This window comes from Esox lucius, chromosome 3 (genome assembly GCF_011004845.1).
Source record: "Esox lucius isolate fEsoLuc1 chromosome 3, fEsoLuc1.pri, whole genome shotgun sequence".
NCBI lineage: Eukaryota > Metazoa > Chordata > Actinopteri > Esociformes > Esocidae > Esox > Esox lucius.
In genome coordinates this window covers 25,745,956-25,763,029 of record NC_047571.1, presented here as the reverse complement: position 1 = coordinate 25,763,029, position 17,074 = coordinate 25,745,956, and the positions used below count along the sequence as shown (strand labels likewise).

General features: G+C 40.3%; 1 protein-coding gene across 1 annotated transcript in view; it reads left to right on the top strand.

Annotated features, from left to right (window-relative positions):
• Nucleotides 1-1,341: 1,341 nt before the first annotated feature.
• myo10 (myosin X) overlaps nucleotides 1,342-17,074 on the top strand; it is an 87,832-nt gene continuing 72,099 nt past the window's right edge. The window contains 1 exon segment of the mRNA XM_034291378.1: nucleotides 1,342-1,783. Within this exon segment, the coding sequence (XP_034147269.1) occupies nucleotides 1,763-1,783 (21 nt within the window). The 5' untranslated portion in view covers nucleotides 1,342-1,762.

The window sequence follows — 17,074 nt, the reverse complement described above, 5'->3', positions numbered from 1 at the left end:
GTAAATGCCACGGCCAACCTGAGCATTGTTTCTGACCATGTCCATCCCTTTATGACCACCATGTACCCATCCTCTGATGGCTACTTCCAGCAGGATGATGCACCATGTCACAAAGCTCGAAGCATTTCAAATTGGTTTCTTGACCATGACAATGAGTTCACTGTACTGAAATGGCCCCCACAGTCACCAGATCTCAACCTAATAGAGCATCTTTGGGATATGGTGGAACGGGAGCTTCGTGCCCTGGATGTGCATCCCACAAATCTCCATCAACTGCAAGATGCTATCCTATCAATATGGGCCAACATTTCTAAAGAATGCTTTCAGCACCTTGTTGAATCAATGCCACATAGAATTAAGGCAGTTCTGAAGGCGAAGGGGGGTCAAACACAGTATTAGTATAGTGTTCCTAATAATCCTTTAGGTGAGTGTATAGTGAAATAAATCACGTTTGCGCAGGTTTCTTTTTGAGTCCCCGGGGTTTTTTAGCGATGTATTGTCAATAAAATCTGGCAACCCTGTTGCCAAACTTCCAAGGAACCATAACGACCCACGTGTCGCACCGCCTGCACCGCCGACTGCTATGCCACTGAATTGCTTTCTGATCGCATGAACTAGGCTGCAATTCCCGTTAAGCATGAAAGTGAAATAAAATGATAATGTAACTTTTTACAGCTTCATGTTAAAAGGATGTTAATAGAATTGAGGGGCCTGTGATAATTTATTATGGACAAATCACCTTAAAGTGAGGTCAAACCAAATGTAGTTGATTACAGCATCAATACAATTTTGCAAACGTGTAATAACAAAACATTACTTATAGTAAAACTCGTTGTGTAGCCACACACCATTTGTTCCAATTATGAGTAAAATAACGTAACGAACACATAACTAGCAATGATGTTTATAAGTATATGTTATGGTTGTTAAGGAATCTGTTATAGCATAATTGGAGTTATAATTACTTTATTTCTGGAGAATGTTTAATTCCTAAAACCAAATAATAGATTAATTAGCTTATACACTTTTAATTCAACATTTTGAGAAGAGATGTAATGTTTCAGCAAAGTCCATTTCAGTCAAATCATATCATTATTGGTTGCGCTCACAACATAATTTGATTACGCACAAAGGAATACTTAATGTTCTTAGGCCAGTCTACTGATAAATATATTTTAATGGACGTTAGTCTATAGTTTCACACTTTTATATGCTGCTCCTCCACACTTCGAAATTGCTGATCAAAAGGTTCCAGACGTCAGGCTACTTTGAACGGCAGGCGGGGTAAGAGAGGCTATCCTGCGATAGGGATTACTTTACCATTCAAACGGCGCTGGGTGGAGTTACAACACTTACTGATGGAGTCTCTCCAAACTTGGCTAGCCAGTCGACACAAATACTTTAGTTGAGCACGTTTGACTACAGTATTTACCAATTAGTGTAGGCCTATGACTGCCGGCAGACAAAGTGCCCCGGCGCGCAGGATTTGATCTCCATACTTAGTGTTGTCGCGCAACAATAGTCCAATTTTAGTGGAACAACCGTAAAAAAAGGATTTTAAGGGACATATGGTTTTGCGGGTACTTTCTATGAAACAAAGGCAAAAGTTCCAGTAGAATGTATTCCCTCTCCTTGTTCCCTGGAGAGATGTACTTCTGATCATGGACTAAGACTGAGTGGATGATTTTACTCTATACATCAAAACACATGGTTTGGTTTGTCGATTTGCATACAGAGATCCTTGTGGATTAATTTTAGGACAATGGACAATTTTTTTACCGAGGTAAGTTGATTTATAAAACGTCGTTTAAATTACAAATATTATGCAATTAAATGAATCAATATGCATATGAATTAGCATTATGTCTGCAACATCGATCCTTACAATGCAAAAAAAGAGTTCATGGGTCGGTAACTCAAGTTTATAGGTGTAGGCTATAGGATTTATTCCATGTCAAATGCCGCTGGTTAAAACAGGGTTTGGACCGTTTCCCAGTAGAACACTGGCATTTCCGTACCTTAATTTTTCTCCAATATGGAACCCCTAAAGCTATTTATAGAAGCTAAACTAGTCTCTATGGCTTCAACCTACATTACTTGAGGATGGGAAAACTTTAATATGCCCACCATTGCCATTTATTTTGACAAACGACATGCTTATGTATAGCTTAGAATAAACAAACACTATGATTATCATTAACAAACCTACTACTATAAAATACATTACTACAGTTTAAATTGAGTGTTTAAAACCTTTTGCCTATTATTACAGTGTATATTCAGTATATTGTTATCACCCAGTTGCTATCTAGATGTCTTTATAAAAACGTGAGATATTAAATGATATAAAACATGGGATGAGACAAAATGCAATGTACCTGAAACCACAGTGTACAGCTATGGCTGATCTGTGAAACCAGATAATAACGCCACTCCCTCTTGATGATGCAGGCATACGCTCTACCTGAGAGCGAACGGATGTTTGACTCACACCTGATTATGACTTTGCCCCTAGCTGTAATTGCACCACCTCTGACAGTTGGAAATGTATACAATGTCCCTGTCATTAAACAATACTTCTTTATTGGCGTAGGCGTGACTGAATACAATATGATTTCAAAACTCATTTCCTCTGGGTAGTGGAGGAATAATCATTACCATAACCAACCAAAGTAGGCAAACAAGCAGAAGCAAGAGATAGTTAACATCCTGGTTGCATGACAACATGACAATGCCAAAGCTCTAGAAACGCTGAAAAACTGAATGTTTGTCGTTTCCAGAAGCAGGCAGGCTCCGGCACAGTAGTCTCAAATATCAGCCTGCCTGCCTGCCTGTATCTCTCAGTTAATCTCTTTCTGAAACAAAGCACTCAGTCTTAAAGGAAAAGGGCATTTGACAAGGAAGCAAACTCACTTCCAACCAACAACTGTTTCTGCCTTTAAGTTAGAGCAGAGAATTACTATTTTATTATTTGTCCCCTTTGCTAAATCTATTCTTGTCAATCAGCATATATACAATTAATCGCAAAAGTAAAAACACTGACTGACTGGAAGTTTGAGTGCTCATTAATTTTAGTGGCGATAGGCAGCACTCAGCACTGGCCATTGAATTCGAAGACTTTATCAACTGAAAGATAACATTCCCATTTTCCAAATGTAGGTTTTCCTTTTGACTTCCATGGTCCCCTTTTAGTAGTCTACAGCCATATCCACGGTGGCCAGTTGGTCTATGTTGACACAGCAAAGCCAGACGGTTCAATGACTATCAGCACTGTCAGTTGAATGGGCTTGTGTTTATTTGAACTGCAACGTTGTGCGCCGTCTTGTTTCAAGGTAGCTCAGCTAGACTTCCTCCTCCAGCAAGGTTGCCTGATGTGTCACTAATAACATTAGCACATTACTGGCATCTCTGGGGCCTGAGGTAAAAGTTACCCCCTAGTGCATATCTGCGATCAACAAGGCTTGTTTTCCCTGCCCCCGTCTCAAGTTGAATTAGGAGGATACATTTATTAGAAACTTAAGACAGGTCAATGGGACCAACCAAGTGATGGAGACATGGTCAATAAATACCTGAGTCATGGAAGCATGTTGATAGAAATGTGTCATTGAAGAGAACTATGAAAAACTATGAGAAAGTGTCAAAACTTCACTAAAGAGGGTTTCATTGTGATGCCATGATCATTTTAGTGGTGTTTTGCCATAACACTTCTTGTACAGCTAAGAAAGAAAAAAAGGTCATCCAGCGATCATTTCCCCTTTTACAGCTTATTGAGGACTCATAGACAAAACATATCGAACCTCTATAAATACTGCCTCTGAAATGTATTTGGGAGACTGTCACTCTGCCTGCTACGCCTATATCTCGGGAACAGGATGTCTTGTTACAGGCATAGCATTGTCCATTTAGACAGTCTATACCCACTCTAAATTGAAACACTTTAATTAGGAATCCAAAGCAGAAATGCTGTGATGGTTACGTTCCTCTCTCTGTCTCCCTCTTTCTGGCTTGTCTAAGCTTTGAAACATGACACCAGTGAAACATGTAGATGGAATTTAAAGAGCTTGCAGATTTTGCACTTTGTGCTCAGTTGACGCTTTTGTCTTCTTACCCGGGCTGTTAACAAGTATTCTTGTTTTTTTTTACATTTGCATTGATTAAAGAACCCTTATTTGGACAGTTGTTGCAAGTGAATCATCTGGATAATAAACCAAAAGCATAAAAATAGCTAACTTCATCCACTTCATAACGCTGTCAAACGCATGCACGTTACATTCATCCATGTCATCTGCAGCGACAACTATGGCACAACATTGGGAGTCTGCATAACATCGCCACAAGCATGTATTTAGCATGTAATGAATGTGTTTCATGGGTTAGTTTAACATTTACATTATTTATATTATTATTATTATCTGATTTGAGTCATGTATCAAACACTCTTACAGTTAATTATAATTATGAAGTTATGTAGGCTCCTTTCAGGTCACATTTTCATCGTCTGGACTCACAATGGGAGGTGGGGGACCTTAGTTTGGGACATAAAATGACCCTTTGGTGTAAGTCAGGGAGCTTGTCCGAGTATACATTTTAGGAGGCTGCTACCAAAGTTTGTTGTTCAGTTTAATGCACGTCACCTTTTACTTAAGAGAAAAACTTAAGAAATAGATTCTCCGATAAAGAAAAGGGTTCGGGACCCTTTAAAGTGTTTCTTCTCACCACTTATGAACAACACCTACTCTAGGTGGCAGACATTTTGGATTGAAATCTCTTGAGTAATTTCTCCATCGTGACCTGACAGAGTGAGGTCACAGAGCCACTGTGACTGCATTTCCTTCATACTGACTGAACCATGACCATTGACATGCCCATGGGCTATATACATGTTAAGTCACAGTCTTCTCCTTTCTTGAAACCGCCCCACAAAACATCCCTAATACTAATACATAAACCTTTGTCCACCATGTTCCTTTGTCTATTAAAGTTCTAGGTTAATCCCTGCTTCCAACACCATGATACAACACAGTACGTGGCTCTATATTGCATCTGGAGGGAGCATGTCCTCACCTCACTGCCGTCTGTATAGATACCCACTGATCCACTGGGTTTCTTTACTTTTCACAGTGTAACTTAGTGTCGAATATAAACCACAGCCAGTAGTCCTCACCACAAGCACGACCTCAAGAACATCGACAATAGTTCTTGACAGAAGCAGTCAGGGCTGTGTTCATTAGGGCAGAAAATCAAAACGTTGACAAACATTGCAATTTAATGGACAAGACAGCTAGTCCCTTCCTGTCACAGCACTTTTTATATTATTTGATGCCTCGTAAATCCAACACAGTTGTCTTATTTCTGCATCTGAGATTTTCGAAGAGACCCAGAATACTTCAAGATCACCGGTAACGATCCATAGATCCTCAATATCTTAACATTGGCAGAGGCTGTGCTCCTTCTGAACACACTTATCCTGTGAACCCTTTTTTGCTGCAATGCACTTAGAGACAGAGCTGCAGAATCACTTAAAAATGTCAACATCACAACTTTTTAGATTCCTGATATTAGTTTCGCTCCTTGTATAAACAATTGCAGTTGTCTCCACCACAGTATGCTGAGAAAAGTAATCCACTAAGCTTTTCTTAGATAATTTTCCAATTTAAAAAATAAGCATCTGAGCATATCTGAAATGTTAGGTTATATATAAAATGGTCTTCTGACACTAATCCCCATGGCTCCTGGTGGGAAGGTATTCCAGACAGTCTAGCTGGTCAATTAAAAAGCAAGAATGAAAGTGCAATCTAGCCGTGTTAGATTTATGTGCATTGACAAGGTGTCCCCTATGTGTGGTAATGGCCACCAAACAAAGAGCGACCTGGTGTGTTTTAACCTGGCCTTTACAAGGGTTGGTTTTGCCCAGTCTTTGATGTTTCTAAGTAAATATGAGGTGTGATTAAAGTACTTGTTGAACAGTAATCTCAAATTGGTTTCTAGTTTCTATCTACTAACTATCCTTTCTATGCAGAACTTGTGAGGCCTTGTGAGAGTCCGATCGGTTCAAATGACAGACAAAAGACAGAAGTTTTGATTGATCATAAATTTTATTTTATTATTAATGAATACACATACCATACCAGTTTGTATGGACACAAGTGTGCACCTTATGTGTTGTAAGTGGGCACACACACCCGATCACAAACATAAACACACATATACACCCTAACTCTAAATCTAACCCCACGCCAAAAATAACCCTACTACAAGTGAGGTCCTCACTTGTCAGTTTATTTCAAAGTGGTTACAATTTTTACATGAAACTAAAATAAATATTTTGTTTAAAGATAAAATTGTACAAAAATTTTTTTTGGTGTACCACTATTGAGGATGTGTAAAATATTCTCTGGTCCTTACTAATAATGCACTACAAGAACAAACACACATGCATTTGGCTTGTGAGTCCTTGTGGGTAACTGACACCCCAAAAACCTAAAACCTAACCTTAACCTTCATAACCTAACTGCCATGTTTACACTTAATCAAGCACTAATGTCTTGGTGGAAACACCTGGAGGAAAATATGTTCTCTCTGAGCGGCGCCCATAGAGAAAATAAAATAAGGCTGTTTTTACACTGCAATAGTTTTATTTAGATGACCAAGACTTGATGCCAGATTTGTGTCAGAACATTTTTGGATAGTGTAAATGGGTAAAAATGTTTATCTTGCGAAGGCAGCGAGAGTAGCTCTTTGCTTGCGTGTAAATCAAAAAATGTGTTTTAATGTTATCTTACTGTTGTTTAAATTAAAATTATGTTCTGTAAAAGTATTGTAGTATAAAAGCCCTCTAAAGGACTGGAGAAACATCCAGGAATAAAGAGGTCATTATTGGGTCACTGTTGAGTCAATGTTGGGCTATCTAAGTGTTTACTGCCGCCAGTTTAAAGCCTTAGTTACATATTACTATTATCTGGTCTTTTGGGAACAATAACAGAAAATCACATATCTATTCATCAGACTTTTGGAAGTGGTCTGGTTTTATCTACTGTAATACATTTTCTGACACTTCATAGCTTGCTTATATGTAGGCCGACACTATACACACACACACTCACACACCCATACACACACATACCACAACATAAACAATAGCCGGGCGGAAATAAAAAACAAACATCCATTTACACAAATTATCTCCTTACCTTGGCGTCCAGTTACTGTAGAAGAGCCAATGGAAGTTGACTAAGTGCCTTCTGAAATGCTTAATGATTCAACGATGCTGGTCAGAGCAAGGGGCTTTTAGGAAATGGTTTTAGGTAAACCGTTAAAAGGCTTAATATAATATAGGTAGTCAGTGGTGTATTGGAGAGAAAAGCAAGTGAACACAGTTTTCCCATATTTTTTATTTATTTGGCATTACAGTTTGAGCTTACCCACCTTTTGTGGAAAATTTCATTGAGAGTACAGTGAGTTTTTTTTAAAATTTTGTGGCCTGTGATCAGAGTTTAACCAACGATTGTACGTGCGTAATCAAAATCTTCAGCAAGTTACTCTAATAGTTTCTAGTTTATGATTATTTTTGCATCATATCTTGTAGATAAATTACAGATTTAGTTTACCTGGCAGTTCTGTGAAAAGAGTGCCTTTTGTGGCGCTTTGATATTTGAAGTACTGTACGTATTATGCACCAATATTACATTTACAAAAAACTATTTAATAGTGTAGTAGTCGTCATAGAAGCCATAGTAGTTGTAGTAATAGCACGATTGAATGGTGTCTGCTGTCAGGCAAAATTATACATGGATTTACAGTTATTAAATCAATGATAAATAATTAACAAACAGTAAAATCCTAAACCAGCTGTTACAGAGAACAAATAATATAGGGCCTACTTGAAGAATGGCTGGGCAACATACGCAGAACCGGATTTAGAGATGGGCCTGAAAACGGCTTGCTTTCATGGATTAGGAACCAGGCAATGCTTGAAGGAAGAGTCGGGAACATGACATAGGAGAAATACTGGTCCAACAGGTATTATCGTGTGAGTGCTCCTATCAGGTGAAGTGTGTTGGGAGCCGGACTGAGGTGTGTGTAGGGAGTGGAAAGCAGGCAGGCGGCGAAGGGAATGCTTGGAGCTGTGTCACATCAAGAGGAGGCCAGATAGAGGAAGTCACTGCCAAGCGTTTGATGATGCTTGCAGGTATTGCAGTGTACACTAATACCACCCTCTAATTACTTTACATTTAATAACTGATGGTGTGATATTGGAAGAAGTCTGCAAGTGATTGATGAGTGCGTGGTACTTACCGAAGTTAAACATGTTACATTCACAAGGGGGTTTACAGTGGGGAGAACAAGTATTTGATACACTGCCGATTTTGCAGGTTTTCCTACTTACAAAGCGTGTAGAGGTCTGTAATTTTTATCATAGGTACACCTGTGAGAGATGGAATCTAAAACAAAAATCCAGAAAATCACATGGTGTGATTTTTTAAATAATTAATTTGTATTTTATTGCATGACATAAGTATTTTATCATCTACCAACCAATAAGAATTCCGGCTCTCCCAGACCTGTTAGTTTTTCTTTAAGAAGCCCTCCTGTTCTCCACTCATTACCTGTATTAACTGCACCTGTTTGAACTCGTTACCTGTATAAAAGACACCTGTCCACACACTCAATCAAACAGACTCCAACCTCTCCAAAATGGCCAAGACCAGAGAGCTGTGTAAGGACATCAGGGATAAAATTGTAGACCTGCACAAGGCTGGGATGGGCTACAGGACAATAGGCAAGCTGCTTGGTGAGAAGGCAACAACTGTTGGCGCAATTATTAGAAAATGGAAGAAGTTCAAGATGACGGTCAATCTCCCTCGGTCTGGGGTTCCATGCAAGATCTCACCTCGTGGGGCATCAATGATCATGAGGAAGGTGAGGGATCAGCCCAGAACTACACGGCAGGACCTGGTCAATGACCTGAAGAGAGCTGGGACCACAGTCTCAAAGAAAACCATTAGTAACACACTACGCTGTCATGGATTAAAATCCTGCAGCGCACGCAAGTTCCCCCTGCTCAAGCCAGCGCATGTCCAGGCCCGTCTGAAGTTTGCCAATGACCATCTAGATGATCCAGAGGAGGAACGGGAGAAGGTCATGTGGTCTGATGAGACAAAAATAGAGCTTTTTGGTTTAAACTCCACTTGCCGTGTTTGGAGGAAGAAGAAGGATGAGTAAAACCCCAAGAATACCATACCAACCGTGAAGCATGGAGGTGGAAACATCATTCTTTGGGGATGCTTTTCTGCAAAGGGGACAGGACGACTGTACCGTATTGAGGGGAGGATGGATGGGGCCATGTATTGTGAGATCTTGGCCAATAACCTTCCCTCAGTAAGAGCATGGAAGATGGGTCGTGGCTGGGTCTTCCAGCATGACAACGACCCGAAACACAAAGCCAGGGCAAGAGTGGCTCCGTAAGAAGCATATCAAGGTCCTGGAGTGGCCTAGCCAGTCTCCAGACCTGAACCCAATAGAAAATCTTTGGAGGCAACTGAAAGTCCGTATTGCCCAGCGACAGCCCCGAAACCTGAAGGATCTTTAGAAAGTCTGTATGGAGGAGTGGGCCAAAAAGTGTGTGCAAACCTGGTCAAGAACTACAGGAAACATAAGATATCTGTAATTACAAACAAACTTTTCTGTACCAAATATTAATTTCTGCTTTGTGATGTATCAAATACTTTTGTCATGCAATAAAATGCAAATTCATTACTTAAAAATCATACAATGTGATTTTCTGGATTCCGTCACTCACAGTTGCAGAGTACCTATGATACAAATTACAGACTTCTACATTGGCATCGCTCTGCTTGGTAACTTCAAGCGGTCACCAAGAAGAATGGTGCAGGCGTCTGAGGGCGTAGGTCATTTGAGAGTTTGGAGGTGGTCAATGAACAGTTCATGGGGAACTGAGAATGGATTCGATTCTACACACAGCAATGGTTGGAGACGCTGATCTGGTCTTATAGGGAACCTAAAAAGATTATTTGGCGCTATGTGTATTCATGAGCAGTCTACAGTTGATTGAGTATTTTACGTAGATTTCTACATCACTGCTTTGCTTTGTGTTTCTGACGGTTGAGAACACATTGAAGCCGTCAACGCTGAGTGTGAGTAGCACACTCATGAGGTGAGCATCTGAAAACACTGTTTGACTGACAACTGCTCTATTATGTTGCATTACTGAATAGCAGGGAGATTTCGAACTCATCAAATTTGTTAATCAAAGTGTTGTTTGCTCAGAAAAATGCAATAAAATCACAGCTTACCTTGGATGATAAGTCCCAACACAGGATTCAACACAGGAGTGTTTGAATTCTGTCCCTGTTAATACACAGCACACAAATTACACAGTCAGGTATGCCAAAGTGCCTAAATGTAGCACTCTTGCAGTCCCTTCATCAACCCTGTCTCACTTCATTCTTTCCAGTTTCATCATTGTTTAGCCCTAGTTATTTTGTTGGCTTTAACAAATTCATCTTATCATCTATTTCAGATAGTGATTAATTTATATCTGTGCCTGTTACAACCATGTATTCAGCACTCATTTTTACCAAGGTGCCTCTCGCATTAGTAGAAGAAAGCCAGAAAGTGCTGCCGGTCTTTACCATCAAGCCATCACCCCCCTCCTCATGCATCAGGCTTCCTTCGCTACAACTTCGCAAAACTCTTGGCGTTTGTATTAGGGAATCACAGCTGGCCAACACATGGCAACATGGCCTCAGCTACCAGCTTGCAGTATACCCACACACACGCGCACACACACACACTGAAAGTAGGTCAGGTAGTCTTTGAGTGTGGGGCCACTGAGTTGCTTAGCGAAGGGTTCGTTCTGTCATCCCTTTAACAAGCTTGAATAATCTTCGCTTGTGAACTAAGGCAATACTCTTTGCCATACAATAGTTCTCAGTCCAACACGAGGGCGATCTGGTTGAGATTTTGAGTGTACATGTATTTCATTGAAAACGTTTATGACGTGTGAAACACAGTTTTTTGTATTGATTGCCCCAGCAGGAATCAAACCTGTGAACCTGACGTTGCGTTCCCTAATTTGTAACACCTGAGCAGCACAGGACAATCACAGAGCGTCCTGGACGAACAACTGTTTCACTCAAGTTTTCCCAACTCTTATCACTGCTTTTTGCAACTTCTACACTTAACAAGAATCTTACCGAATGTTTTTAAAGATGACTCCAGAGTGGTGGACTGTTAGGTATGCCTAAGTCACACCTACAGTGTCACTGTGTTTTTCGGCACCATTCATTTCCAGTGGAACACTGGCGATCGCCTGGCAGCATTGGGTTGCGGCGGCAGTGATTGCACGACACGCGCTTCTATCCAGCACACTGTGGGAAATGGCAGGGGGAATGTTGATGACGCATGCATGCAATTCCGTGCAATGACGTTGTAGGCTGAGACTGAAGCGTTGTTGCTGACGGAGATTATGATTATGTATGGCCAGCTCATATGCTGGTTAACTGGGGGATTTATCGAAACATTTCAATCAATGAGGTATAACTCTTGTTCAAGTATACTTCGGCTGAGACACATTATTTTGGAGATGAGTCGGAACAGGATGAAAGTCACACACCCTTGTCCAATACACACAGTATTTGGATCCGGTCCATGAACACACATGCACACCCATTTCATACTCTATTCCTCTATACCTGTTCTTGCCCCGCATACAGGCATGGACACACCAGGCGGTGTCTTATTCAACACGCTGTTTGAAATGCATACTGTAGATAAACAAGCCTTTCTTCAGTTTCTGTGGATGCTGCATATTGCGGGACCCAAAATGGTTGACCAAAAATATAAAACTAAACCTACTCACTTTTTTTTTATCTCTCTATCTATATCTATATATCTATATCTATATCTATATCTATATATATATATATATATATACACTGCATATGTGACTCAGTGGGAAAACAGGGGAACTTGCCCAGTAAGCATGTCTGAGATTACAGCCCAGGCTTGTGGCATTTAGACTTTTGTTCTCCCAAACCGAAAACAGCTTGAAATCGCCTCCTCATTCAAAATGACTAATTGGAATGAGAGAAAACCAAAAGGGCAGCCTGTTGAGGAATAATGTCTCCCAAAGAGAATGAAGGCAGTAGCACCATTCTCAAGTCCAAACAGAAAAACAGAGCAGGATTATGTCTTCACTTCAAAGCCGTTGGGGTTTCAAAGGGCTTTTGAAAATGTGTTTGAAAGTTCATCTTTCTTATGCACAGGATGAGTGTGTTTATGTTTCAGTTTGCGGAAGTGCTATCAGGGCTCAGAACTTTGTTGTTTGTTCTGTGTTATTTCATGTCTAAAAATGAGATGAAATGAGAAAATGTTCCTCACCTCCTTCAGTCTTCATTGTGCTTTTTGAAGGAGTTACTGCCATGGCTCTGTTGGTAAGTGAATTGTGTAACCAGGATTGTGGGTTGGAATGGACCACTTACCAAAAATGGATGCTCTCACTCTACTTTGAATTGGATAAAGGCACCTAAAAAAATGCCAGAATGTGAACTAAGTTTGTGTTTTAAAGATTGATGTGAACCCCTTAAATCTTGGAGTATTGCCATGTTCTGTAAACGTGGTGAGAATGTAGTGAATAAGGCTTTAAATGTAGTGACCTAGTGTTTAATATTGTGTAACAGCTTGTTCATTGTCATCTCTTCGCTTCATAGCAACCGTGAAAGTTAAACATATCGTGTCTAAACATTTGTCTACTTCGTGGGTATACTATAAGTAGCCTGCACTAACAAAGGTCAAAGCTATAGTGTAGAGACACTAGGTTTTTATATTGTCCCTCTTCATTTCTGACCCACATTCTGGGGAGGTGGAAGTACTCCTGATTGTTTTAGGTGCCAGCTGTATTATTGGCTTGGGGCACTTAAATGGTTTGTATGCTTTTTTTCTGGATTCCTTACCAAAGAAAGATTCTGAAAAAAAACTTTCTGTCAAGCAATTGGTGGAAATTGAGCAATAAAATGCTAATTTAATGTTGACCCACATTTTAAATGATTCTGCATGTTAGTTTCTCAAAACAAAGTGAAATTGCATCACATACCGTTTTCACCGACAATACAGACTAGGGTGCTATGTAGTACCATTCTCCTTTAAGAATCACAAGAGCCTCATTGAAGATAATTCAGTAAGTACTCAAATGATAGTTGTGGCAAGCAGTTGCAGCCAGAAAAAAAAGCAGTTCTGGCGCATACAAGCTACGGCTTGTGCAAAGCTTACTGTACGACTTCACTGTTTCCACCGCTTAGAGGTAGCCTCATGTCTTTTTAAACAACGACATTGCACAGTTGCATGAGATTTGGAGACATACAGTGGATATAAAAAGTCTACACACACCTGGTAAAATGCCAGGTTTTTGTGATGTAAAAGAATTAAACCAAGATAAATCATGTCAGAACTTTTTCCACTTTTAATGTGACCTATAATGAAAAACAAACTGAAATCTTCGAGGGGGAAAAATGAAAAATAAAAACCTTACAATAACCAGGTTGCATAAGTGTGCACACCCTCTTATAACTGGGGATGTGGCTGTGTTCAGAATTAACCAATCACATTCAAACTCATGATAAATAGAAGTCATTACACACCTGCCATCATTTAAAGTGACTCTGATTAATCACAAATTAAGTTCAGTTGTTTTTACATTTTCTTAGTAGCATCTCAGAGAAAAAGCCATGGTCCGCAGAGAGCTTCCAAAACATCAGAAGGATCTCATTGTTGAAAGGTATCAGTCAGGAGAAGGGTACAAAATAATTTCCAAAGCATTAGATATATCATGGAACACAGTCATCATCAAGTGGAAAAAATATGGCTCAACAGAGAGATTACCAAGAACTGGATGTCCCTCCAAAATTGATGAAAAGACGAGAAGAAAACTGGTCAGGGAGGCTTCCAAGAGGCCTATAGCAACATTAAAGGAACTGCAGGGATTTCTGGCAAGTACTGGCTATGTGCTACAGGTGAACATTTCCCGTATTCTTCATATGAATGGGCTATATCAAGTCTCCCAAAAGCACTTGGGAAAATGTGTTATGGATTGATGAAACCAAGGTTGAACTTTTTGGCCATAATTCCAAAAGATATGTTTTGCGCAAAAACAACACTGCACATCACCATACCCACAGTGAAGCACGGTGGTGGCAGCATAATGCTTTGGGGCTGTTTTTCTTCAGCTGGAACCGGGGCCTTAGTCAGGGTGGAGGGCATTATGAACTGTTCCAAATACCACGCAATTTTGGCATAAATCCTTCAGGTATCCGTTAGAAAGCTGAAGATGATGAGGAAGTTCATCCAAATCCACAAAAGCTTGGCTTCACCAGAAGAAAATGTATGCTTTGGAATTGCCCAGCCAGAGCCCAGACCTGAATCCAATTGAACATATGTGGGGTGATCTGAAGAGGGCTGTGCACAGGAGATGTCCCCGCAATCTGACAGATTTGGAGCGCTTTTGCAAAGAAGTGTGGGCAAATATTGCCACGTCAAGATGTGCCATGCTAATAGACTCCTACCCAAAAAGACTGAGTTCTCTAATAAAATCAAGAGGTGTTTCAACAAAGTATTAGTTTAAGGGTGTGCACATTTATGCAACCAGGGTATTGTGAGTTTTTTATTTTTCCGCCTCAAAGCTTTCAGTTTGTTTTCCAATTGAATTGTTCACATTTTTGGCCACATTAAAGTTGGAAAAGGTTCTGACATGATTTGTCTTTGTCATATTCTTTTACATCACAAGAACCTGGCATTTTAACAGGGGTGTTTAGACTTTTATATTATATCCACTGTACATGTGGAGATGTACTTTCAATGGAGATTATCTTACATGGTTACAATTCCAGGTCTAGGCTTGATCTGTGCTAAGGAAACTGGCTCTGAAAGTTAAACACATTTTTTGTTGTTGAAGAAATCATGTCATTGGGGAGGCAGGGTAGCCAAGTGGTTATGAGTATCAGTCCCATAACTAGACTGAAACTCCAAACCGGCAAGGTGAGAGATCTGTCGTCCTCTCCCATAGCAAAGCAGTTATCTGTAATTGCTCCCAGGACATGAAATAAGTCTGAGTCATAAATGTCACTGTTCTTGGGAAACTTCTTAGGCACCAGAATATTCCCATTCCCATCATTAACTGACAAATCAATTATTTAAAAAAAACATATTTGGATTAGCTCATAACCTAGAAACTTAAAATAAGGACTGTGCAGGAGTTATTGTGATGCAATGATGTGTCAAAACGCATCACAACATTTCACGGCAACTTTTATAATACAAGCCGGTCACTGGCGGACACACGCCCATGTGAGTCAGCCAGGCTGCTGTAGTTATGCAAACTGCTCTACAATGGCAAAGAATGAGAGTGACGTCAAGACAAGCTGAGAAGACTGTAGATGTCTGTCTGTGACAGCCCTAACTGGCATTCCGCTGAGTGTGCTTTGACACAGGAGTGACGGGCATGGGGCGACTGGTCATTAGGGGCAGGTGGGGCACAGCCCCACCTGTTGTAAACAAAAAGAACTGCAACAAAATTATGTTATTTTTATTTCTCGAAGATTACTTCCTATAATTTATTATCTATGAATATAGCATCTTCCTAAATTGCATATAATTTGTGTTAGGATTTTATTTAATGTTCATTGGTCCCTGCCTTGCTGCTTCAGACTGTTCTGCCGATTCGAGTTCACAGTAGTAGGCCATAGGCTAAGCATGAATGTGGGGCTAGCCCCTCTCTCACAAAGGAATGTACATTGTACATGAAAATATTAATACGCATCTTCAGAATGTTAGTGTGATCAATGTAGATCACATTAATTTGATGCCTGAAGTGGGGCTGACAGCCGGTGGCCCCACTACAGCATAATTTAGTATTTCAGACCTGATTGGCTGTCTGTCTGGCGCCAACATTAGTCGGAAAGAAGAGCGAGGAGGGTAGATTGTCTTAGTTAGCTTGTTAGCTTCACAAACGTCAGATAACTTGAGAAAATGAATAAAGTGGATTTCATACTCGAGCACCGATTTTAACCCTTAATTTGGAGGAGAAACTTGAAGTAAAGCAACTTGGTGCCCATCAGCCACAGGATATTGTCATCACTCAAACTGCTGGTAAAAGTGACCGCAGGTTTAAAGTGTAGTGGTTTTTGAAGAAAAAGTGGCTAATGGTTAGCATACAAAAGAAGGCACTCTTCTGTTTTCCATGTCTGCTATTTGGTGGAGATGCTACTTGGTCGAGGATGGGTTACAAAGATTTGTAACATCTTTCTGAGAGGATTGCAAAACATGAGAGCAGCGGGAGTCATCTGGACAATGCTGTGAAATTGGGCTTACTTGGAAGGGTAAATGTCACAGCCCAAGTTGACAGTGCATACAGGCGCTCCATTGAACAGCATAACAAATAGGTGGAGGAAACCAGGTACGTTCTCAGTCGGATCATAACATGTATTAAACTGTTTAGAAAATGTGAAACCCTACTGCGGGGGCACGACGAGTCGGTGGACTCCCTGACTCCTGGAATATTCAGATGCATTTTCGAGACTGTGTGAGGGTGATTCGAGACTTCAGAGGCACTATTCTATTGTCATAGAATGGATCTGTATCCCTAAAAAGTTGTCTTTCCACTTCGTTGTGGCCTTCAGTGGTGTTGAGCTCATTGCTGTTCACGTATGGCCCTGTAGGCACATTGGTTCTGAGCTTGGTTGCATTCCTAATTTAGGTTTGTAAATGTGACAGTGATAATTTTGCATGTGTGTGAGCGAGAAGGAGAGCAATTACACAAGAAGGTCTTTCTCTCTTTCTCCAGTACTACAACACCTGGTAGAAGCAAGCCGGTCTGTCGTTAAAAGTGTTATGTGGAGCCACGTTGTTTGTTGATGTGTTAAATATGTATCCTGGTACGTATCCTATATTTTGAAATGGTTTGTGCCCCACCATTTTTTTACATGTAAAAACTTCCACTGGATGGGCACTATCAGACTGCTAAGCTTGGTTTATTCTTCCACTTGAAAGTGTGTGCATGGTC